The sequence below is a fragment of the Bos taurus genome, chromosome 4 (assembly GCF_002263795.3).
Source record: "Bos taurus isolate L1 Dominette 01449 registration number 42190680 breed Hereford chromosome 4, ARS-UCD2.0, whole genome shotgun sequence".
NCBI lineage: Eukaryota > Metazoa > Chordata > Mammalia > Artiodactyla > Bovidae > Bos > Bos taurus.
The window spans coordinates 66,675,708-66,700,991 of NC_037331.1; the positions used below are offsets into that span (position 1 = coordinate 66,675,708).

The following is a 25,284-nucleotide window of genomic DNA, read 5'->3' on the forward strand; positions in this document are numbered from 1 at the left end:
ATCTGTTGGCAAAGTTTAATGCAGCTAATGCCAGACAATAAAATCAATGCTTTTGGGACTGGAAAGCAAGAACATGGATGGCTGGACCATGATGCAGATGGGACTGTCCGTGAATTTCATCCCATCCTCTACGTGGCCCCACGTTCCAGCCCTTCCAAGGAGCCGCGGGGAGAGTAACAAAACACCAATCTTTTCCTTGTGTAATTCTTTATTCCTGGCAATTAAATTCCAACTTGGTTCAGATGTCCTGCCTCTCATTTCACCTCCTTTTAACTTCTGATAATAATAACAATCAATTTTTATATTGGGCTTTTGGACACATTAACTTGTTAAGCCAGACAAGATTCACAATGTGTTAAGTGCACTGACTCAGTTAATCTGCAGCTCATGTATATGCAAAATATACATTTTGTGGATGAGGAGATTAAGAGATATTTCAAGGACATGTAACTAGTTTAGGCAGCAGAGCCAGGACTAGAAACCCAAAACATCTGCACCCAGCACCTGTTCTGGGTGTTCTGTGTTCTGCAGCCCATACCCTAGCACCTAAGTAGGCAGTGCAGTGCTGCGTCATCCACTGAGTCTTGCCAAATGCTTTATCTGAAATATTGGTCGTCTGCGCCCTCCTTACCATTCTTGTCCCACAATAACTCAGAGCCTAGATCTCTCTCCAGTCTACCTTACACACAGCTACCCAACAGTCTTCTTAGTCCACTCCACCTTTGCTCAGAAATGTCAGTGATTCCCCCTGGCTTGACTGAATCCTTATATTGTGGGTTTTACATGAGCTCATCTCAACCTATCCATCTTATCTATTTTCCTATACTCAGAAATGTCAGTGATTCCCCCTGGCTTGACTGAATCCTTATATTGTGGGTTTTACATGAGCTCATCTCAACCTATCCATCTTATCTATTTTCCTATACTCCCCACCACAAATCCTACAAAATTTCTTCTCTGACATACTCAACTTGCCACCTTGGTAGCTTGCTCTGTCTTTTAGCATTTTCTAGCACCATTTCCATGTCTACGTATCCACCAACCTTCACATTCTACCTCAAATTCCTCCCTCTCCAAAAAGACTTCTCCAAACTCCCCATTGGAGGCAAACACTGCTTTAGAATCCATAGTATTTTTCTCACATTTTTCTTATTGCACTTAATCACTTTCTCTCTTAGAGTGACTTATAACAGGTCTTATAGTCTTCCATATTGAGAATCCACTGTGATACATTTTATGTCTGGTTCACTTTTTTTCCTCCTACAAGAGTGTCTAATAAGATTCCTTTCAGTTCAGTTTGGTTGAGTCACTCAGTCGTGTCTGACTCTTTGCGACCCCATGAATCACAGCACGCCAGGCCTCCCTGTCCATCACCAACTCCCGGAGTTCACTCAGACTCACGTCCATTGAGTCGGTGATGCCATCCAGCCATCTCATCCTCTGTCATCCCCTTTTCCTCCTGCCCCCAATCCCTCCCAGCATCAGAGTCTTTTCCAATGAGTCAACTCTTTGCATGAAGTGGCCAAAGTATTGGAGTTTCAGCTTTAGCATCATTCCTTCCAAAGAAATCCCAGAGCTGATCTCCTTCAGAATGGACTGGTTGGATCTCCTTGCAGTCCAAGGGACTCTCAAGAGACTCTTTTAGCAGGCATTAAATAAGTTGTCAGAAAGCACCTATACATGTAGGAAACCAGAATAATGGAGGAAGGTGTGCAAAAGTGGCTGCATGGAGTGGGTCTCTTGCCCCATCCATCACCATGCTTTAGCTTCCAAGGGTGTAAACCCCCAGGGGTCTGCCCTCCTGATGGTCTCCACCAGATTCCTTAGCCCTCCTTCCTGTTGCCCAATCCTAGAGGACATCTGGCACACACAGAGATTGAGTGAAGGTCTGGCATGCCTTTAACAGTCTTCTAGTCCTTAGCCTAAAGGCAAAAAGCCAGAGAGGAAGAATAAGGGTCCCTTCTCTAAACTTCCCAGCTAGCAAATCAAGACAGAGCTTTTGACAGCAAGTCATTCTGTGTGAGCACATATTCTGTGATCCGAATTAAATTAATCATATGGCGACATGGCTTTAGAATCTGAATAAAATAACTCTTTAAATGGAAAGTGGGCAAAAGGGGTCTCCTTTACCCTTTGGTGTGTGAATGGTTGAATACAAGCTTTAACATTTTTCTCATGTCTGTGCTTTTACTCTTATCAAGTACTTTTTATTTCTATTTGTGACCGGGATTTCTTTTTCAGATATTTGTTCAATAGAATTTACCCAAACACAAGATACCTTCAGGCATGTAAACAGACACTGTCCACTTAAGATGCATCTTTATAGGGAACCGTTAAGGTTGGCATTTGAGCAAACATTATTCTGAGAAGTGTGGATGACCCCAGGTCACCCTCATATTAAAGGAAAATGCTTACAAAAGTCACTTGGTAAAAACTTGCCTCTTAAACAGCCCCGCTGCACAGAGTTCTTATCCAAGCTCCTCCAGGACCACGGCTGGGTCTCTTCTATATCCCTACAAAGTCTAACACATGTTCTCTAATACACAGAGACAGGCTGGCCGTCTTTTTCTGACAGAAATTTCTATCTGACCTATTTTCATTTATATATACATAAAAGAAAGTGCATGTGCCTACAATCTCTGTTTAAATCAGGGATTGTTCGGCTTCCCTGGCGGTCAAGACGCTGCACTTCCAATGCAGGGGACAGGGGTTCAGTCCCTATTGTCAACCTGGGAATCACTGAAATTTGGGGTTGGATAATTCTTTGTTGTCGGGGCTGTCCTGTGCATTGTACAATGCTTAGCAGCATCCCTGGCGCTACCCACTAGATGCCAGTCGCACCCCACAACTGTGATATCACAAATGTCTCCAGACTGCCACATTCCTCCTCTGAGAAAAAACTGCCCCCAGTTGAGAATACAGGGGTTAGATTAATAACAAACATTTACAGCATACTTTCTCTGTGTCAGGTATTTAATATGCTAAGCACTTTGCATGCGTGCATGCTCAGTTGCTCAGTCATGTCCGACTCTTCGTAATCCCATGGACTGTAGCCTTCCAGGCTTCTCTGTCCATGGGATTCTCCAGAAAAGAAAGGATTGCATTTTGTTTCTCCAGGGGATCTTCCTGACTCAGGGGTTGAAGCCACATCTCCTGCATTGGCAGGCAGATTCTTTACCACTGAGCCCCTTGAGCCCTTCTAAGCACTTTGTATAAATTGGCTTAAGTTTTATAACCCTCTGAGGTAGGTACTGTTATAATTACCTCCACTTTACAGATGAGAAAATGGGAACTGAGCATTTAAGTGATTTGCTCAAGGTCACACAGTTGATAAGTGGTAAAGCTGAGATTAGAACCCAGGCACAATGCCTAGGTCTATTTTTTGGTTGTTTTTGTTCCCCAAAATCAGTTTATTTTTTATTGAGATAAAATCAGCATAACAGCAAATCATTTTAACAATTTAAAAGTATAGTTCAGCAATCCAGTGGCATTACATACATTCACAATGTCCTGCAAGCATTACCGCTCTCTAGTTCCAGAACATTTCCATCATTCAAAATGAAACCTTTTACCCAATTAAGCAGTCACTCACCATTCCCTTCTCCCTCCAGCCTCTGGCAACCACTAATCTGCTTTCTCTATGGATCTGCCTATTCTGAATACTTTATATAAATGAAATATGCAATCTCTGGCCTTTTGTGTCTGACTTCTTACTTTTTATTGCTCAATAGTAATCCATTGTATGGATTACTATGGATGGTCCACATATTATTTATCCATTCTCCAGGGGATGTGCATGTGGGCTGTTTTCACCTTTTGGCTACTGTGACTACTGCTGCTAAGGATATTCTTGAACAGGTTTTTTGTTTGAATACCTGTGCCAGTTCTTCTGGGTGTAACACTAAATGTATGCTTTTAACCACCCTCTAAAACTGCCTCTCATCCAAATATTGTTCACATTTTGAAATATTCAGAGGCTAAAATGCAAGAATTACTCTTCCCCATAGTTAACTTGTTAACAACTCCCAGGACTGGTGTGGCCTGGTTTGGTTTCACTGCGGAGACTTTTGTTCTCACTGGGGCCTCTGCCGAAGCAGACACGACTTAAGATACTTCTGTTAGTAGGTGGGGCTATAAATAAACGGTGAAATAAGCTCACCACTTCCCTTTTCCTTTTTTATAAATAAGGGCTGGGATTCTATTTTCTGTGTATGGCCTCTCACTGCTCTTTGTCTCCGTGATGAGGATCTTGCACCCAAGGAGGCGTCAGGTAGCCAGAAGGCAGTGGAAGTCTGTCAGATGAAGACAAGGAAGAAGAACGGGGCACTGGGCAGGAAGACAAGGGGAACGAGGCGCACTGGGGTGCGTGTGCACGGAACACGCTCAGGGACGGTGGGAGAAACAGGAAGCCTTTCCCTCTGCTCGGGCTTTAGTAATCGAGCATCTTAAAAACGTGGGGATCCCAGAAGCTCATGTAATCAAAGGTCCCTTCTCCACCTGGCTTCAGGCAGACCTGCATCTTGGCCTCTGGGGACCACAACATTCTGCCTTTTTAGTACCAATTTCTAGAAAAGTTGATTTACATCAATCTGTAGTTCTTCCATAGGCACTGAGTAAATTTCTATGGTACATTTTAAGGAGGGCTTTTTGAAAATGTGATCATCAGTCCCAAGACAGTCTCTCCCCACCTATTCCAATCCCAGTCCTACTCCTCCTGGGGCCCCACTCACTTCCATCTCGGGTCTGAGTCCCCCGAAGGGGCTGAAAGCCTGAGCTACACCCCTGTTACAGACACTACCCTGTAGATGCGGGCATCTGCTGCCTCATGGCAATATATGAAATGAAGATCAGTATTACTGATGCTGGCGAGGATATCATGGGGACAGCTCACTAACAGAATGCTTCTGTTTGTAATAAGTGGCCCATTGCTGGGGAAAACACTGTCAGTGTATCAAATGCCTCATGTACATTGATCCAATGATTCTATTTCTAGGATTCTCTTAAGGAGGTCTTCAAACAAAGAATTAATAGATAGACACGTATCATAATAATAACAAGAAATGAGAGAAGGCTTAAACATTGAAGATGGGGTAAGGTTAAATACATTATGGTATAAACATGCAATAGAATATTAGGTAGATATTAACAAAGATGATTAAAATAACTTTCAGTGAAGAAGGGATATTCTCCCCTAATATAATGTTAGATGAGAAGTAGGCTCATAAACCTAATATAGTATGACTTCAATCATGCAGAAAATACCAAAAAACACACCAAAATATCTTCAATATACCAACTATTGGTGATAAGGCAACAGTTCTCTCTAAGTAGAGAAATTTTAATTGACATTTATTTTCATCTTTATTCTTTCCTGTATATTTTGAGCTTCCCACAGTGATTGTGTTCTGGTTCCATTATATAAAAATACAAATTTTAAAAAGTACATTATAAAGACCTCAAATGTATTAGCTTTAGTGTGCACAAAAGATACATTCTTAACATCACAAGTAACCTTGGAGCTCATCTAATCCCACCTGCTCTTCTTGCAGCTGGAGAGACTGAGGGTCAGGGAAGCTTAATGATTTGTGCCCCCTCCCCAATAAGAGAGCTATTCCACAACTAGATCTAGAACCAGATCCAAACTCCAGTTTCTCTTGCCTGGAACCTTTGACAATGAGCACTTCTTACACTTCTGGGATCTCAGGACCCACGGAGGTCTGGTTCAAATACAGACTGCTGGGCCCCAGGCTTTCTGGCTCAGTCAATGTGAGATCAGGCCGAAGAATCTGCATCCCTGACAGGCTCCCAGGTGACGCTGATATTGCTGGTCCAGGGACCACACTTTGAGGATCCCTGTTTCATGCTTTTCTCTGTACCTGTGGGTCTCAACCTTACCTGATCGTTAGAATCACCTGGGGAACACAAATGAACAAACAAGCCATGTTCAAGCTTCACTCAGACCAATGATATCCAAATTTCTGGGGATGGGCCTGGACCTTTAAAAACTACCCCCTGGGAATTCTAATGTACCCTACCATTGGAAACCACTGCACTAATCTGAAGCACTTCACTTCAGGGGGATTATTAGAGAAGATGGAAGTATGAATGGATTACGTGCTATTGAAAACCACCCCTGCCATAGGAATCAATATCTTTTCAAACACAGAATGTGAAAATGTTTCTATTCATGCCCACCCCACCCCAACCTCCTATCATGCCACTTAGAACTCCAGACTCTCAAAGGCAAAAATCCATACCATGGCCTTTATGAGCCTGTGTGGTGCCACCCTTCCAGCCTCTCCTCCCACCCTTTCTTCTGGCCACCTTAACCATGAATGAGCAGTATGATTTTTAAATTATTACCTATGACCATTCCCACCCCCCGCCCCCACCAAGACTTCTAGCTTTATGAGATCAGATACTGTGTGTGCTTGGGTCACAAGCAGTGACCCCAGTGTCATACCTCAAACCTGGCACAAAGTAGGTGCTTGATAAATTTTGCTAAATGAATGTTCACAACTATAAAATATCTTGAAGTCAAAGTACCACTGTAGAGGTTTATCATCATCAAAACCCAGTCGTCCAGTCAATTCACTCTTGTGAGTCTCTAACATAACACCCAGGGGCCATGCCCTTTGGGGTTTCCTTCTGACCAAGCTATCAGATTTCTGGTATCACAAGAAGGGGTACTAGAAACAGGGGACTCTGCCCCAGGGCCAGGTCCTAAGGGTCACAACCAAATTCAGGACCAGAATATTAAAAGTAACATTGTATATTTGTGGTCTACATTATATTATATGGTATCTCTGTAATCAAGCAGACCCCTAGGGGCCTGAGACAGACACCCTGCCATCCATGTCCTCTGCCTGCCTCTTGGTTGTAGAAAAACTCTAGTCTTCAAGGCGTCCCCTGAGCCACAAAACCCTGGCTGAGGAATTAATGATGTGAACATGTAAAAACAAAAATAGCAGTTGGGCCAGGAGCACTAGTAACAATTTAAACGATAAATCAGCCATATGGCAGTCATAGAATCTTCAGTTCCTCCTACAAGTACATCAGTAGTAGTATCTAACACACATTCCTGAGTCATTTTGCAGCTACTGAAGCCCCCGAATGAAAGCGGTTCACTACATGATGCCATAAGCATGTAGTCCCCACACTGGCTAGAGGGTAAGAACTGATCTTACTAACCCATATGACACTGCCCTGTTACCTCACCGTCAACAAATCAGAGGACTGTGCATAAGCTGATCACATACCCTGTGACTCCCCTCCCTCCCCTTGCCTTTAAAAATGCCTCCCTGGAACCCTTTCGAGAATTAGCTGCACTGGAATCTGTCTGGTGCCTTACAACACATGCTGCACTTTCCTTCATCACAACCTGGGGTCAGTAGATGGGCTTTACTGCTTGAGGGTGAATGGAAGTTTGGTTCAGTAACGTCTCTATTACATGAGGAAGGCAGAGCAGGCATTATTATTCTCATTTTACAGATGCAAAAACCAAGATCCTAATGGAAGTGGGGAATACGATCAGGTCTCCTGACTTTCTTCCCGTGGAAATCCCTGACCATTGCAGCCCATCAGTAATGGAAACTGCTCACGACTGACTTGGGGCTCCTTTCCTCCTCTCTGTTCCTAGAGGATTTATTACCAGCTTTTAAAATGGGGCCCTCCCCTGAGTTGTGCCACCCAGTATACCTCCAGTGACTAGCATGAGGCCAACACTAGTTCTCATGAAAGTTTCGTTTCACAAAATAAACCCATTTTTTTTTGCAGTCTTTCTATTTTTCTTGCCTTCCATCCAAATGACTTCTAATTTTAAAAAGTTGCTCTTATTTTTTTGCTTTGGCCATCAGTGTACTTCCCACGCATATGTCTGAGGTTCCGGGGTTGAGTAATGAGTCTGGACTGCACGTTATTTCCCTAAAGTTACAAAATATTAAAGTCAGCCTAGATACAAAGACACCCAGCAAAATGCTGCAGTCATTCATTCAGCCCCGAAGGTTGGTAAGAAATCTGTTTTTTCCTTTGTTTTCACTCTCTCTGGGTCACATACATATTTTTAATGGCTGGATACTGGTTTCAATGTATGCTTACTACTTATTATTTCAGTATTTAAAATACACACCCGTGTGTGTGTGTGTGTGTGTGAGAGAGAGAGAGAATGCTTAAGAGAGGACAGATGATCAAGGGGCTAAGAGCTTCTCAGTGTGGTCTTTCTCTGGCGTCCTACATCTGGTTCGCATTTCTAATTGCAAGTGAAAACACTACAAATACTGAGTTAAAAAGCCCAAATTGCTGAATGATAAAACCAGATCAAACCAGTCAATCCTAAAGGAACTCAACCCTAAATATTCACTGAACGGACTGACACTGAAGCTGAAGCTTCAGTTCTTTGGCCACCTGACACCAAGAGTTGACTCACTGGAAAAGATCTGATGCTGGGAGAGATACAGGGCAAGAGAAAGGGACAACAGAGGATGAGATGGTTGGGTGGCATCACTGACTCAACAGGCATGAGTTTGAGCAAACTCTGGGAGGTAGTGAAGGACAGGGAAGCCTGGCGTGCTACGGTTTGTAGGGTCCCAAAGAGTCAGACATGACTTAGCAACTCAGCAACCACAACCCAAGGGGTAGCTTGTTTTATCAACACTCCTAAGCCCAGCCTGCTAGATCCTATGAACTCTGAACATATCCCCACACAGACCAATCTCTGTTGCTTTACCTAAGAACTGCCTGTCAGTGTTTGTTATATTCTTTGCTTGTTTTCAGTCCTGAAAGAGGAGAAAGACAACAAAAAGATATGACTAAACTGCAAACTCATTCCCATGACAGCAAAAGAAATGAGAGAGACCAGGGTGGGACCCTGCCATCTTTCCAGCCAACATGCTCATTTTAAAGTGGAATAATCCTGGCTTTATTGAAATCTATCAAAGCATCAGGTATCAAGGGCTGACCTGGCTGACTCCTGAAACTCCTGGTGACCTCCAAACCTGCTGTGTCCTGGGCCTTTGATGGCACAACACGCCCAGCTGCTGCTCCAATTGTTCTCCAGGAACAGATGGCCACTCAATTCGAGAGACCCAAAAAGGCCAGAGGACTGCTGCCTGTCCTACAATTCATCTCCTTCATCCACAACAGTGTTCATCCCAAACTGAAGGACTGTGGGGTCTCCAAAATGGACCAAAACCACCTTGTTTGGAAGCACATAAATAATCTGATGCTCCTGGGGGTTCACTGATTGTGCAACGTTAACACCACGGTCCTTCCCACTTTGTTTCCCCACCTGTTTTATTGCGGTTGATGTCAACAATCTTGGCTCACCAATGCTATTTCTCACAGTCTGCTTAGATGTAGATGCAAAAGACTCTCCCTGTTACAGAGAAAGACCTTCCAGTTTGTGTTGAGCATTTCCTACATTTCCATGTGTAGCTGTTGGTGTTTTGTTTTTGTGCACAGTTTTTGAAAGAGGAAAAAACAAAGAGGTTTATGTCAGAGAGTAGTAACCCATTTTCTTATGCTAGAACTTTAAAACTGGGAGTCACAGTTCTCAAACGCTGAGTTTCAGAGAAGACAGCAGGGTTATTTTTGAGAGACCAGAGCATTTGTGGGATCACATTGCTAAAATTGCCTTGCAACACTTTAGGTGACCTTTTATAAAACTCAGACCCAAAACAGGGCATGAAAGTTTTAAGGGAGAGGCGACTATTACATCTCCAGCTATTTTCCTTTTGGCCCTATGTGACCCTTTTCTCTTATACAGTATTTAATGCCCTTTTCTGTGTTGTTTCCTTCCTTTGCACCCTCCCACCTCCCGCCAAGGAGGTAGGTATCCGAAATGACTGACTTAGGGATTTTATTACACAAGTCAGAGATGTTCAGTTTCTGGCTATGGCACTCAACAGTAGAGTAGAACCCAAATGTATTTCTGTCTTTCCCCCTCCCTGGCACTGTTGCTCACTCAGTTGAGCCTGAGAAATCTCAGCCAGAGGCTGGCTGTTTGCAGAATTGCACTTTCTTGCCATACTGCTGTCTATAGGGTCGCACAGCGTCGGACATGACTGAAGCAACTTAACAAGGCTCATGGCCCTACTGCAGGATGGCAGTTTGCAGGGCAGAATGGGCCAGACAGAGCCTCAGGCTGCTTTTCTACCAGGTCCTCTGATCAGCATTTGGATGAGGGTGCATCTTTACCGAAAGGGAAAAACCAAATTAACCAGCTGTTTTCTGCATGCAAACTGTCCCATATTATAAATGACAGAGACGCCTATTAAACATTTTTTCAAAATTTCACACACACACAAAATCTCACATCCCCTACTGTGCTTTTCACGGTGAGCAATCACCCACACACAAGAGTCCCCAGGGCCCTTCCAGCTGTGCAGTGGATCCTGCGCAATACAGTTCCTGGGGATATTTACCAACTCAGAAGTTCTGAAATACGGATGCTTGCACATTCCAGATGTGAATCTAAACTGAGTTCTGGCCTCCTGTGCGAGAGGTGAGTGGGGTTTCGAATTCTGCAGCTGAACCTCCTATCTGTGTGTTGGGAAGACCAGCCTTATGCCAAGAATATAGCCCTGGAGCCCCTTCCCGGGTGGAATGTCAGGGTTTGTGTGATGGTGCAGACACTTCTCCCAGCCACTGGCCAGCTCTGAAAGAGACTGTGTCATCCTAATGTGTACATGTGCATATTGTAGAGGGGTAGTTCAGTGTGAAATGACCACATCCAGTTTGATCTTATCTGTGTTTTAAACAATAAATGTATTCTATCATGTGTTTCAAATATAGTTTTTTCCTTCTTTTCTCCCCCACTCCCTTCATTCCCTCCTTTTCTCCCTCATTCTTTCTTCCTCCCTCCCTTTCTTCCTTCAGCAAATATTTACGAAGTATCAATCATATATCAGGCACTGTTTTAGGTCAGTGGAAAACAGCAGTGAACAATTGACAAAAATCCCTGCACTTAGAGACCAGACAATAAACAAAACTCACAAATATATTAAATATTATTCAAGAAAGTGATAAGTGTCACAAAGAAACAAGGATACAGGATAGAGAGTGAGGATGCCATTTAAAACAGGATGGCCAGGGGAGGCTTTGCTGAGAAGGTGGCACTTGGGCAAAGCCCAAAAGATGACTGGAGGAGCACTGCAGGCGGAGAGGACAGCAAACGTAAAGGCCCCGAGACAGGAGCAAGGGTGGGTTTAGGAAACAGCAAACATCAAGAGTGGCTAGAGCAGCATGCATGAGAAGTGAGGGCCTGGCGGGAGAGAGGAAAGACTTCTGCTTTGACTCTGAGTGGCGTGAGCAGTCACTGCAGGGCTCTGAACAGACGTGTGGTATGACCTGAATTACTTTTAAAAAGCATCGCTCTGATTGTTGTGTGGAGGACTTAGGAGGGCAAGGGTGGCAGGAAGGCCGGTTTGAAGCTATTATGGAAATCCAGGTAAAGAGAAGACAGTGGTTCGGCCCAGGCTGGGAGCAGGGGTGGTGGTGGAGTGGGGGCAGGTTTCTGGATATGGTTTCAAGGTGGAGCCCTCAGGACCAGCTGACAGGTTGGATGCGAGGTGAGAGAGAAGAAAGAGGAAGTGAGACAGTGGGACCCTCGGCTGCAGTGCTTGCACCTGGACAAATGTCTCCTTGAGCAAGAAAATACAGAGAAACTGTAAGGGGCTAAAATAACTGCATGCGTGTGCACTGGGGGCAAATTATGGACAACGAGATACAACAAAGGCCAAAAGCCCAACTGCCACTTCTGAAGAGCCAGGAGCAAAAGCAGGGCACTGTGCATGCCGCCCACACACGGCGCCACCAAAGGCATGGGCAAGCCGCCTAAGCCACCCCTCTGGACACACTCCTACCCTCACCCCATACAAGGGACCAGCTTGCTCTCTTACCCCAGGGAGCAACCCAGCAAGGCAACCTGCTAAAGCTTCTCACTCCCCTCTGCCACAGCAGGGCCCCCAATAAACCCTTGCCTGAATTTCCTGTCTGCCCTCTGATCAGTTTCTGTTGATGAAGGAGGCCAAGAACCCTGGTCAGTAACAGAAGGGCTCCAGGACAATGGCACAGTTGAGGCCCTGAACAACTAGAGATGAAGCTTTCATTACGAGAGACGAAGACTATGAAAGAGGTAGAGTGCAGGGGAAGGACAGAACTCGGTGTGGGGGTAGGAACTCTGAGTAGGCAGCTGGACATATAGACCTGGGTTCCAGGGAGAGGTGGGTGCTGGAGACACCCTGAGAGTTATTGTAATCAGATGGATTTACACTGAGAGTTATTGTAATCAGATGGATTTGCAGCAAGAGTGCAAGTGGAGACAGAGGACAGCAGAGGCCCCAGGACTGAGCCCTGGGCTACCTGAATAATTATGAGGTCAGGAAATTGAGACAGAACTAGGCAAAGAGAAAGAGGAGGCAAATTTGATATTCTGAAAGCCCAGGAAAAGATGACCAGCTGGGGCCAGTGCCCCTGACAGGTCAGTTGTGATGGGGACCGAGAAAGGACCAAGGATTCAGTAGCTTTTAGGCAAGCAAGTGATCCCCTTGACAACAGCTGTTTCTGGAGAGTGGTGGGGGAGACCTGACTGCAGATATTTTGGACAGAAAAGGAAGAGGAGAGTATTGGGACCAGAGATTGTTGTTGAGCCAGGACTGGAGAACTGGGGAGCAAGGGGGAGCTGACCAAAGGGGCCAGGAGAGGCGGGGTCCAGAGGGAATGCTTTTTCTTTTAAGAAGGGAAGAAAGCCACCGAGATTCCCTTTTCCATCATAAAACCACAGCCTGTGCAATGAAGATTCTGACTCCAATCTGGGGATTTGACTGTCAGTCAGAAGGCCTCGAGCCACCTCCCTTGGTGCCAGTGAGGATTCAAAACCACAGGAGCCTCCGTGGGTGGGGCTACCTCCTCCAGCCCCACCCCAAGCACCATAAACCCCTAAGTCTCCCAGCTCTCTCAGGCCATTTTCAGACTTGCTCTCCCCAGAAAGCCTTACTTCGTATGAGTAAAAAACTTCATATCCTCTTGGATGGGCATGTGGTACCATTGGTCTCTGCTACTACTGCTGCTGCTGCTAAGTCGCTTCAGTCGTGTCTGACTCTGCGCGACCCCATAGACAGCAGCCCACAGGCTCCTCTGTCCCTCAGATTCCCCAGGCAAGAATACTGGAGTGGGTTGCCATTTCCTTCTCCAACCATCGGTCTCTACATCAAGCCAAATTTTGGGTGGGGAAGGGTCGTCCACCTCTGTATAGTGAATGTAACAGCTGTTGAGAAAAGAAAAGCACCTTTGATGTGACCCATAACCCTGACCTTCCACCTGCCACTTCCCACTCTTCCATATCTGTTCAGGGCCCAGAACCCAGGACCATTCTTTGAACTCATAATGTTCTTTTGTGAAGCCATGCTTCTGTGCGCATGCTCACTGCTGCTTAAAACTTAACAGATATATTCACATCAGCAACTAAATAGGAAAATATAACCCCAACAATTATTGGACACACATTGCACCAGGCACATTAACTCGTTTAATCTGCATGACAGCTGTGTGACACACACTATTACCCGCATTTTATAGATGAGGAAACTGAACCTAAGAGGGCTTTCACTGCTCAAGTTTGCAGAACTAACATGTGGGATTTAAACACAGGATCAGTTCCTTCTATCGGTCATACTGTTGTTATTTTTCAGTTGCTAACTTGTGTACAGCTCTTCGTGACCCCACAGACTGCAGCACGCCAGGCTTCCCTGTCCCTCACTATCTCCCTGAATTTGCTCAGACTCATGTCCATCGAGTCAGTGATGCCATCCAACCATCTCATCCTCTCCTCCTGCCTTCAATTTTCCCCACCATCAGGGTCTTTTCCAATGAGTCGGCTCTTCGCATCAGGTGGCCAAAGTATTGGAGCTTCAGCTTCAGCATCAATCCTTCCAATGAATATTCAAGAATGATTTCATTGACTGGATTTATCTTCCTGCAGTCCAAGTGACTCTCAAGAGTCTTCTCTTTAATATGTTTTACAATTCTGCAATTCAATTTCTAAGAATCTATCTTAAGAAAATGATCCTGAATACAAAAGACATTCATGAAAGCATTATTTCTCATATTAAATTGGAATGTATTGTGTATGTCCTAACCTTAGGAAATAACTAAATATGAGGCTCATGCAACAATCAAAAATGATGTTTGTAAGGAGTGCACAGCAACATGATTGTAAGGTACTACATGAATAAAGCAGCACACAAAATTACAAATGTACTATGCTTACAAATATATTTTAAAATTCCAATGCATAGGAAATCACTGTAAGCAAACAGCCCCATGACTATATTTTCTTTATCTTTCAGAATTTCTTGAATTAATTACCTTTATAATTGGAATAAATTAAAAGAAAAAAAAGAGGAAATGCTTTCCACAGAGAAACAAAAACCTTTTCTTCCCTCAGTCTGCATCAGTTTTGTTTTGTACTAGGAGGCCTTTACCTTAAAGGGAAAATTAGGTAAGTTTTAAACATAACTAGAAATCAAATCTAAAATATTAGAGTTTTCTGTGGTCTGGACCTCACAACTATAATATATTTAAAGAAACTCAGATGTGCAAAACAAGTGGTTAAGTAACGTTATTAGAAAAGAAAACTCTTATTCTAGCAGGCATTAAGAAAGGATGTGCCTTCTGTGGGGCTTAATACCTTCCATTTTATGGCATGGAAATTTTCCTTTGGAAAATTTATTTATTTTTAATTGGAGGATAACTGCTTTACAATATTGCATTGGTTTCTGCCATATATCAACATGAATCAGCTGTAGGAATACACGTTTCCCCTCCCTCTTGACCCTCCCTCCCACCTCCCACCCCATCCCACCCCTCTAGGTTATCACAGAACCCCAGGTTTGAGCTCCCTGTGTCATACAGCAGGCATCTCTTGATATAAATTAAAATCTTTCCAAGATGCAAGACAGAATACTATTTCTGTAAAAACATGATTTAGGTTAAACCTCTGAAGAGCCAAGAGAAATCTCTCTTGAGCCAAAAGAAATAAATTTTTCAAATAAAAATAGTTTATATCATAAATATTATTGTTTGTAAAAGTCAGGAGTTAAAAGAAGGAATAGATGACAAGCTTGTATGACACAGATTTTTCTCTAAATAAACTTACTCAAACCCAGAAAATTACATCCTAACATGTATAATATACCTATGAGACTTTAGTTTTTATAATATTTCAGTAACGATTTGGGAACAAGGAGCTTCTATTTTAAGTAATTAAAATGTTTTCTAGTTTAATTTTTTTCACTTCAGTCTTCTAATTACAAAAATGAAACATGGTACTGTCTTTAATTTCTATCAACAACAAAGGTTTCTAGTCATCTCCTAAAACGTTGTGTAAGAAACTAACACAGTAACTGGCCTTGTGCTATTTCAGTTGAAAATGCTTTGTGCTTACAAACCCCTTGGTCATAGAAATGGCAATCAAACTCTAGAAATGGAGGTTTTTTGTCTGCCAAGAATTCCTTATTCAGAATAAGTCTCTGGAGCTAAGTTGTTTGTGTTCAAATTCTGCTTCAACACCTCCCAGCTGGGCAACCTCATGCCAAGTTACTTAACCACTGCGCCTCTTTCCGTCAAATGTGAAGTGTGGATATAATAACAGTAGCTCTTTGCAGATGATTAAATGTACAATTTAAGTTGTGAGTTGTAAATTGCTCAGATCCATGCCTGCCGTCATTTTATATGCATGTATGCATACATAATTTAATGACAAAATTAACTTTAACGGTTATGCAGGTGATGCTTTCAAAGTAAGGCCTAATCTTAGGAAGGTGTTGACAGTTGAGTTTAACTAAGACTGCCTTTACTTGACGTGATATGGAGAAGAAAAATCTTTTCTGACCTGCCACAATTGGAAACCACATGGTCATTTAAATTCAAGCAGATTCAATAGAGAGCTAAGCAAAAAGTTTAAGTATATTGGCCACAGATGGTAGTTGAGGCATATGGTGGAACACACAGGGGGTTTATATTTACACACTGAGTGAGTGGGTGAAAGTCACTCAGTTGTGTCTGACTCTTTGTGACCCCATGGACTATACAATCCATAAAATTCTCCAGGCCAGACCAGAGTGAGTAGCCTTCCCCTTCTCCAGGGGATCTTCCCAACCCAGAGATCAAACCCAAGTCTCCCACATTGCAGGTGGATCAGCTGAGCCACAAGGGAAGCCCACATTTACACATTGAAGATGTGTAAATGCTGCAAAAGTAGGTTTGCCTCCTGAAATATCTTGATGATATCAGGAGGAACAAAGGTAAGAGGGGTGTGTTTTAGGATATGAATTTATAAAGAAACAAACAGAATGAAGGAAGAAATTGGAGCTTCTATTGACCTTGGCAAAGGAGAAGCCCCAGCAAGATGGTACGAGGGGCAAAATAGCATTTAGAATCAAACCCCATACCCACCACAGAAACTTTGTGTGCACCAGGACCCAGAGACCCCACAAAGCCTGAGACAGAACTGTGTTTGGATATCTCCTGAGGAGGTATGGCTCAGCAGTGGACTGCCACAGGAACAGGGGCTCTGGGTGCAGTAGACCTGGGTATGGCATCAGCCCTCTTGGAGGAGATCACCACTAACCCACCATAGAGCCACCAGAACTTATACAGGACTGGAGAAACAGACTCTTGGAGGGCACAAACAGAACCTTGTGTGCACCAGGACCTGGGAGAAAGGAGCAGTGACCCCACACGAGACTGACCCAGACTTGCCCGTGAGTGTCCAGGAGTCTCTGGCAGAGGCGTGGGTTGGCGGTGGCCCGCTGCAGGGTTGGAGGCACTGAGTGTAGCAGTGCTTGCATGGGACCTTTTAAAGGAGGTCTCAATTATCTTCACTACTTCCACTAGTTTGGCCTCAGGTCAAATAACAGGGAGGGAACAGCCCCACCCTTCAACAGAAAATTGGATTAAAGATTTACTGACCATGGCCCTGCCCATCCAACCAGTTTCCCCCTCAGTCAGTCTCTTCCATCAGGAAGCTTCCATAAGCCTCTTATCTTCTCTATCAAAGGGCAGACAGACTGAAAACCACAATCACAGAAAACTAACCAATCTGATCACATAGACCACAGCCTTGTCTAACTCAATGAAACTAAGAGCCATGCCATGTAGAGCCATTATATTTACTACTGTGGGCAAGAATCCCTTAGAAGAAATGGAATAGCCATCATAGTCAACAAAAGAGTCTGAAATACAGTACTTGGATGCAATCTAAAAAATGAAAGAATGATCTCTGTTCATTTCCAAGGCAAACCATTCAATATCACAGTAATCCAAGTCTATGCCCCAACCAATAATGCTGAAGAAGCTGAAGTTGATTGGTTCTATGAAGATCTACAAGACCTCCTAGAACTAACACCCAAAATAAATGTCCTTTTCATTATAGGGGACTGGAATGCAAAAGTAGGTAGTGAAGAAATATCTGGAGTAACAGGCAAATCTGGCCTTGGAGTACAGAATGAAGCAGGGCAAAGACTAATAGAGTTTTGCCAGGAGAATGCACTGGTCATAGGACCCTCTTCCAATGACACAAGAGAAGACTCTACACATGGACATCACCAGATGGTCAACACCAAAATCAGATTGATTATATTCTTTGCAGCCAAAGATGGAGAAGCTCTATACAGTCAGCAAAAATAAGACCAGGAGCTGACTGTGGCTCAGATCATGAACTCCTTATTGCCAAATTCAGACTTAAATTGAAGAAGGTAGGGAAAACCATTACACCATTCAGGTATGACCTAAGTCAAATCCCTTATGATTATACAGTGGAAATGAGAAATAGAAACAAGGGATTAGATCTGATAGAGTGCCTGATGAACTATGGACAGACGTTTGTGACATTGTACAGGAGACAGGGATCAAGACTGTCTCCCAAAAAAAGAAATACAAAAAGGCAAAATGGTTGCTTGAGGAGGCCTTACAAACAGCTATGAAAAGAAGAGAAGTGAAAGGCAAAGGAGAAAAGGAAAGATATACCCATTTGAATGCAGAGTTCCAAAGAATAGCAAGGAGAGATAAGAAAGCCTTCCCCAGTGATCAGTGCAAAGAAATAGAGGAAAACAATAGAATGGGAAAGACTAGCGATCTCTTCAAGAAAATTAGAGATACCAAGGGAACTTTTCATGCAAAGATGGGCACAATAAAGGACAGATATGTTATGGACCTAACAGAAGCAGTAGATATTAAGAAGAGGTGGCAAGAATACACAGAAGAGCTATACAAAAAAAAAATCTTCACGACCCAGATAATCATGATGGTTTGATCACTCACCTAGAGCCAGACATCCTGGAATGCAAAATCAAGTGGGCCTTAAGAGCAACACTATGAATAAAGCTAGTGGAGATGATAGAATTCCAGGTGAGCTATTTCAAATTCTAAAACATGATGCTGTGAAAGTGCTGCACTCAATATGCCAGCAAATTTGGAAAACAGCAGTGGCCACAGGAATGGAAAAGGTCAGTTTTCATTCCAATCCCAAAGAAAGGCAATGCCAAAGAATGCTCAAACTACCACACAATTGCACTCATCTTTCATGCTAGTAAAGTAATACTCAAAATTCCCCAAGCCAGGCTTCAACAGTATGTGAACTGTGAACTTCCAGATGTTCAAGCTCGATTAAGAAATGGTAGGGGAACCAGAGATCAAATTGCCAACATCCGCTGGATCATCAAAAAAGCAAGAGAGTTCCCGAAAAACATCTATTTCTGCTTTATTGACTATGCCAAAGCCTTTGACTGTGTGGATCACAGAAGACTGTGGAGAATTCATCAAGAGATGGGAATACCAGACCACCTCACCTGCCTCCTGAGAAATCTGTATGCAGGTCAAGAAGCAACAGTTAGAACTAGACATGGAACAACAGACGGATTCCAAATCGGGAAAGGAGTACATCAAGGCTGTATATTGTTACCCTGCTTATTTAACTTATATGCAGAGTACATCATAAGAAATGCCAGGCTGGATGAAGCACAAGCTAGAATCAAGATTGCTGGGAGAAATATCAATAACCTCAGATATGCAGATGATACCACACTTATGGGAGAAAGCAAAGAACTAAAGAGCCTCTTGAAAGTGAAAGAGGAAAGTGAATACTCAACATTCAGAAAACTAAGATCATGGCATCTGGTTCCATCACTTCATGGCAAATAGATGGGGAAACAATGGAAACAGTGAGAGACTTTAGAGGTTTTGGGCTCCAAAATCAGTGCAGATGATGGCTGCAGCTATGAAATTAAAAGACGCTTACTCCTTGGAGGAAAAGCTATGAGCAACCTAGACAGCATATTAAAAAGCAGAGACATTACTTTGCCAACAAAGGTCCATCTAGTTAAAGCTATGGTTTTTCCAGTAGTCATGTGGATATGAGAGTTGGACTATAAAGAAAGCTGAGCACCAAAGAATTGATGCTTTTGACCTGTGGTGATGGAGAAGTCTCTTGAGAGTCCCTTGGACAGCAAGGATATCCAACCAGTTCATCCTAATGGAAATCAGTCCTGGATACTCATTGAAAGAACTGATGCTGAAGCTCCAAATCTTTGGTCACCTGATGCGAAGAACTGACTCATTTGAAAAGATCCTAATGTTGGGAAAGATTGAAGGTGGGAGGAGAAGGGGACAACAGAGGATGAGATGGTTGGATGGCATCACCGACTCAATGGACACGAGTTTGAGTATGCTCTTGGAGTTGGTGATGGACGGGAGGCCTGGCGTGCTGCAGTCCATTGGGTTGCAAAAAGTCGGACATGACTGAGCAACTGAACTGAACTGAACTGAACTTATTGACCTTGGGGATTAAAATATGGCTGGTCACTTTGGTCCTGGGCGCTCAGAAAGAGGCTTTCAGGCTCTTGGGGAATGAGGTGAGCGCTGCAGGGAGTGGAGGTGGTTATTTCCCTTCCAAGTGGAGAGTCATTCAGTGCAATATGAGGCAAAGCAAGCCCAGGATGACTGGCCATAGCTGATGGCTTAAAGTGTACTGCAGGGTGTCGGTTCCTGGTGGGTAGGGCAGGAAGCACCACTTCTAGGGGCTCACTCCAAGGTCTGTACACCAGCAAAAATGGGACACAATGTCACTATGGGTTCCTATGGGTCCCTTAAAGCTGCCATGATGACCTACTGGACAGAGCTCAGGGTGTCATCTGAACCCCAGCATTCCACATCTTGACCTCTCAGCTCACTGGTGCCAGTTAGTCTGAAGTCCCAGGATCTCTGGGCTCTGACGCAAGGTCTGGGCATCCACTGACCTTATTTTCAGCGCTCCTTGATGGATAAGAAACAGCATCTTAGCCCCAGACAACGTGTCCTAAATGATCTGAATCCACAGGAATCTGCCCACTTATCTGCTGCCCTGAATTCTTCCAGAAAATCATGGTACTTTGGAAAAACAAAATAACTGGCTGGCAAGGTCAGAAGGAGAAGGAGTGCATGTGCAGAGAAGGCGGAAGCTTGGGGGCTGTCACTGTGCTGGGCACCCTTGCCGGGTTACCAACCAGCACTCTGGGCTCAACTGCTTGGCTTTGGCATTTTAACGCGGGTTCTGCTGCTGAAATACGAAGGTCTCCTGCCATTGGTCCAACAGAAAGCTGGTGCCAAGGGTTCTTCTCTCAAAATTGACATCATCCAAGGTGAGCACTGAATTTAGGAAAGGAGGGAGGGTTTTTTGGTCACCATGTTGCCAGCACATTCCAGGTAGGAAGGGAGGTTAGAGATCTAATTCTTCCTTCACAAAAAAACGAATAATACATGTCAATAAAAATGAGGCACAAAGGGTGATGAAATGGGTTGGTAAGATTTCCTTCTGTTGGGTTCTACCTAGGGTTCAGTTCCTAAGAATTGGGGGTGTAGTATTTTAACAATGGCTGTAAAACTCCTATGAAAAACAAAACATTCTTCCTATTGAGATATGGGCTGGATGTCCCCTTCCAGCAAAGCTGGATGGACTTGTGTCTACTTCAACTGGTAGAATATATGATGGTAACACGGTACGATTCCCAAAGCTGGGTCATAAAAGGCAATGTGGCTTCTGCCTTGTCCATGGAAACCCATACACTGGAGCTGTGAGCAGTCTTAGAAGAAGTTCAGCTACACTGAGGCTGCCAAGTTTGAGGGAAACATATTTTGTGGAGAGGACTCATGCAGACACTGATTTACAGTCCTGCTAAGTCCAGTGTTCAAGTCATTTCAACCCAGGGGCCACACATGTGAAGAGAGGAGTTTCCTGACAATTCCAGTCCCCAGTTATCACACTTTCCCTGGTCTTTGACTCTTCCCCAACGTGAAGCCAGATGGCATGGAGTACAGGACCCCCCTATACCCTGTTCTAGTCCTGATCCACTGAACCTGTAAATATAACACAACAGATAATTTACACAATTAAGTTTTAAAATGGTTTGTTTCCCAGCAATAGTATCCAAAACAAGGTTTTGGTAACATGGCCTGTGAAAGTCCCTTCCACTCCCAAAGTGAATAAGCCAATGTCCCAGGGGGCCAAGCACATCTGTTTATTCATGTTTATGCCCAATCAGCAAGTCTTCTTTAAAGGATTAATGCTCAGCAGTATTACAAATGGTGGTAGCTTTTATTCAGAATGCATTTGTATTTTAGTTTCTCTGCACAAAAAAATCATAAAAACACTATTCCAAGGACAGGTATCAAAACAGGTTAAATGAGTAGGAATTTATAGACACAACTGTTTTAGTGTTTATGTGACAGGACAATATAAATATATAATTAAAATTTATTATGTCAGACACTGCTCTAGACACGTTATATCCCCTCTCTCCTATCCACCCCAGAGAAAGCAGTGGCAACCCACTCCAGTACTCTTGCCTGGGAAATCCCATGGATGGAGGAGCCTGGTAGGCTACAGTCCATGGGGTCGTGAAGAGTTGGACACAGCTGAGCGACTTCACTTTAACTTTTCACTTTCAAGCAGTGGAGAAGGAAATGGCAACCCATTCCAGTATTCTTTCCTGGAGAATCCCAGAGGTGGGAGCCTGGTGGGCTGCCATCTATGGGGTCGCACGGGGTCAGACACGACTGATGTGACTTAGCAGCAGCAGCCTATCCACCCATCCACCCATCCATACATTCATCCATCTATCCGTCCAACCAACCAACCAATGAACCAACAAACCAAACAACTAACATCATCAAGCTGGGTTGTTAGATAATACATATGAAGGCACAAGTGCAAGGCATGGCATATAATGGGTACACAATAAATATTGGCTGGATCTGAATTTGCCCTCAAATTTCTATTGTTACAAAGGGGTGAAGTGTAGCTTGGAGGAAGTAGAGCCTATCACCAAGATCTATTCTGAGGATGTGTGGGGCATGGGCTCCAGGAACTGTCTGGCTAATAATGCAGTGGTTCCTAAACTTTGTTACACATTACAATTGCCTGGGGAACTTCAAAAATCCAGACGTCTATTTGCCACCCCAGATCAATTAAATCAGAATGGAGGCAGAAGCCAGGTATCAATATTTTTTTCAAGATACCCAGGTGATTCCAATATGCATGCGCTAGAGACATTTTGCTTCAAAAGAACACTAAGGATGGTGGTGAGGTTGTGGCTGCTGGTTTAGAAGAAGGACATCCGTGCTTTGCCTTAGTGACACAGAGGAGGAGGTAGAGGACAGATGGTGATGCTTCGATGCAGATGGATCGGTTGATTGTATTTCATGTGTTGATGGCCCCTCTCCCTCCTCCTCTATGTTCCTCTTCTCTTGGCCTCTTCCTCTTGCTGCTGCCTGGTTTCTACTGATAGCAGTAAAATCTAAGGACTTTCGAATGCATGGTGCACACAAGCTTCTAGAGGCTTCTCCTACACCACTTGTGAGTTTGCTGGCGGTTTGTTCTTGCTTTTCTTGATTCCTGGGAGTCTGGCAGGCAGGCAGGGGAGGAGGGAGGGATGGAGCCCTCCTAGGCTGCAGGCTGATGTCACACCTGGCCAGTGAGTGTGCACAGCTATCCTAGCAGAGGTTCCCACCTGCTGCTGTGGGTTGCTCTGTGAGGCTGGGTCAGCTCCTGCAATTGGCTGCCTGACCTCAGAAAGGAATTCTTTGTTTCTTTTCCCACTGCATACTTCGATTTTTTTTTCTGTCCCAAGGCAACTAGGGCCTCTCTGGCCAGTCCATGGAGATCTCACCTGATGAACAACTCGGAAGAGAGATGAGCTGGACAAGTTTGATCTGTGTGGGGAGGAGGATTAGTCAGGATGACCTCACCCTGACTTCTCTAGGGCTACCTTCCTCTTTCAGTGGAAAAAGAAAAATTCCAGATTACACGGGAAACCAGATAAGGTGAAGTAGAGTGAGAGAGAGAGAATTTGTGCCACATGAAAAAGAAGTGAGGATTAAAAACATAGGAGGAAAGCAATATGACAATTCTTCCCCTAACCCTGCAAGTATTTGAAAATATAGCTGAGAATAAATTTTTTAAAATAATCAAAATGTGTGAATGTGAGCCCGTCACAGCCTTCAGAAGGGGAGATTTGTAACTCCCGATCTTCCATGTTCCTGGCAAGGAGCACAGCTACAGGAGAGACGGAGGATTTCTGAGAAAACTTGAGACTACATGAAAGAGAACAAGACACTGGTCTCTCCTAGTATTAGTGTAACTTTATTCAAAACCAGGGGAGACTGTTTGTGAAAGAATCACTGTCAAATTCAAGGCAACAGAGTTCTTAACCGGTTGAATTTCACCAATGTGTCTTCCGGGCATTACATCTGTCGGTTCCTGAATTCTGATACTTCATCACACCCTTGGATCATTCCACAAAGAACTCTGCTACTGAGATAGGCAAACGGCAAGGCCAAAGCAAATGTCTTATCTTCTTGGGTGTTTTTGCCACACTGAAAGCACATCCTTTCTAATATTCAACTGATTGAGGGAAACTAAGAATTTTGATCAGAGACATATGATAAATATTTTGGTTTGATTAAAAATTCTCTTGCTCATTACACATGCACTTGTATTTTGCATGTTTCATTTTTTTTGTTGCAATTGCTGTCATCTTGGCTAAATCATTGGATGTAGTTGGACCTTGGTTTTCTCTCTGCCCAAGCGAGGTCTCAGTCAGGACCACTTTCCACCTTCACATGTTCAATAAACCTTAACTCCTGGCCGTAGGTATACAGATGCTCTTGTGAAGTTAGAAGCTGGGGATGGTGGTCAGCCAACTAACCAGGGTAATTATATAATATTGGAGTCACGGGAAAACAGAGATGGGACAGCTAACAGAATTCTAGGTCTATTTGTAATAAGTGTATATGTGTGTGTGTGTGTGTGTGTGTGTGTGTGTATTACACAGCTCCTGTGGTATTCTTTTAGTAAACCAATTATTTGTGTAACTTGGCTCACAGTTTAGAAACTCAAATAAAACTAATACACCCCACTACTTCTCAAATTTTCACCATCTGAAAATAAAGGGAGATTTAGGCTTCAATTATGGGCTTCCCTGGTGGCTCAGATAGTAAAGAATCTGTCTGCAATGCAGGAGACACGGATTCGATCTCTGGGTTGGGAAGATCCCCTGGAGAAGGCAAGGGCTATGCACTCCAGTATTCTTGCCTGGAGAAGCCCATGGACAGATGAACCTGGCAGGCTACAGTCCATGGGGTCACAAAGAGTCAGACACGACTGAGCAACTAACACTTTCTTTCACATTTATGCTTCAATTATATAACAAATACCCCTGAATCACAAATTACTGTATCTGCATTCCATTAGAAAAGTCTGAAATTAAGCACTACTGCTTTTGTGACATATAATAATGGGCACCTGGTCTCTGAAAGATTAACAAGGGATCTATGAATATAAGACACTCAAATTGTTACAAAAAAGAGTAGGCAATTGAAATTGTGGCACTACTACTATTTGTAAACTTTAGGTAGAGCAATGTGTAAGATTTTTTAAAATACATGCTAATTCGTAAACAGAGGCTATGAGTCATAGACAAGCAGTGCATGAGAATGACGCCGGCACTGAGGGAAAGGCTGGGTCCCAGCACAGTTGCACAATTCATCAACGTCAGGGTGTCATGCTCCCCGGGCCACCCAGGGCCACCCAGCTGACTTCCCAGCACCAAACTGGAACCATGTACCCGTGTGTCAGGATGTCAAAGTACTTCAAAAGCTGGCCCTTTCCACACTTGGTTTCTCCTTATAATTACTTCTTACGTGTCCCTCTGGATACTCATTTAAATGCTAAATAAAGGAAGAGAGTTCTCCAAG

General features: G+C 43.7%; 1 protein-coding gene across 3 annotated transcripts in view; it reads right to left on the bottom strand.

Moving 5' to 3' along the window:
- The window catches only part of CHN2 (chimerin 2), a 337,298-nt gene that overhangs the window by 42,089 nt on the left and 269,925 nt on the right, over positions 1-25,284 (bottom strand). The window contains exons 1-2 of one of the 3 annotated variants that reach the window (XM_059885477.1): positions 6,258-6,336; positions 5,896-5,912 (exon numbers count right to left, since the gene is read on the bottom strand). The exons of 1 other annotated variant lie outside the window; for it this stretch is intronic. In XM_059885477.1, coding sequence (XP_059741460.1) covers positions 5,896-5,912; positions 6,258-6,333 — 93 coding nt within the window. In that variant the 5' untranslated portion in view covers positions 6,334-6,336. Of the gene's footprint in view, positions 1-5,895; positions 5,913-6,257; positions 6,337-25,284 lie in introns of those variants that run through there. One more of the 3 variants, XM_024990557.2, reaches the window with a different exon arrangement.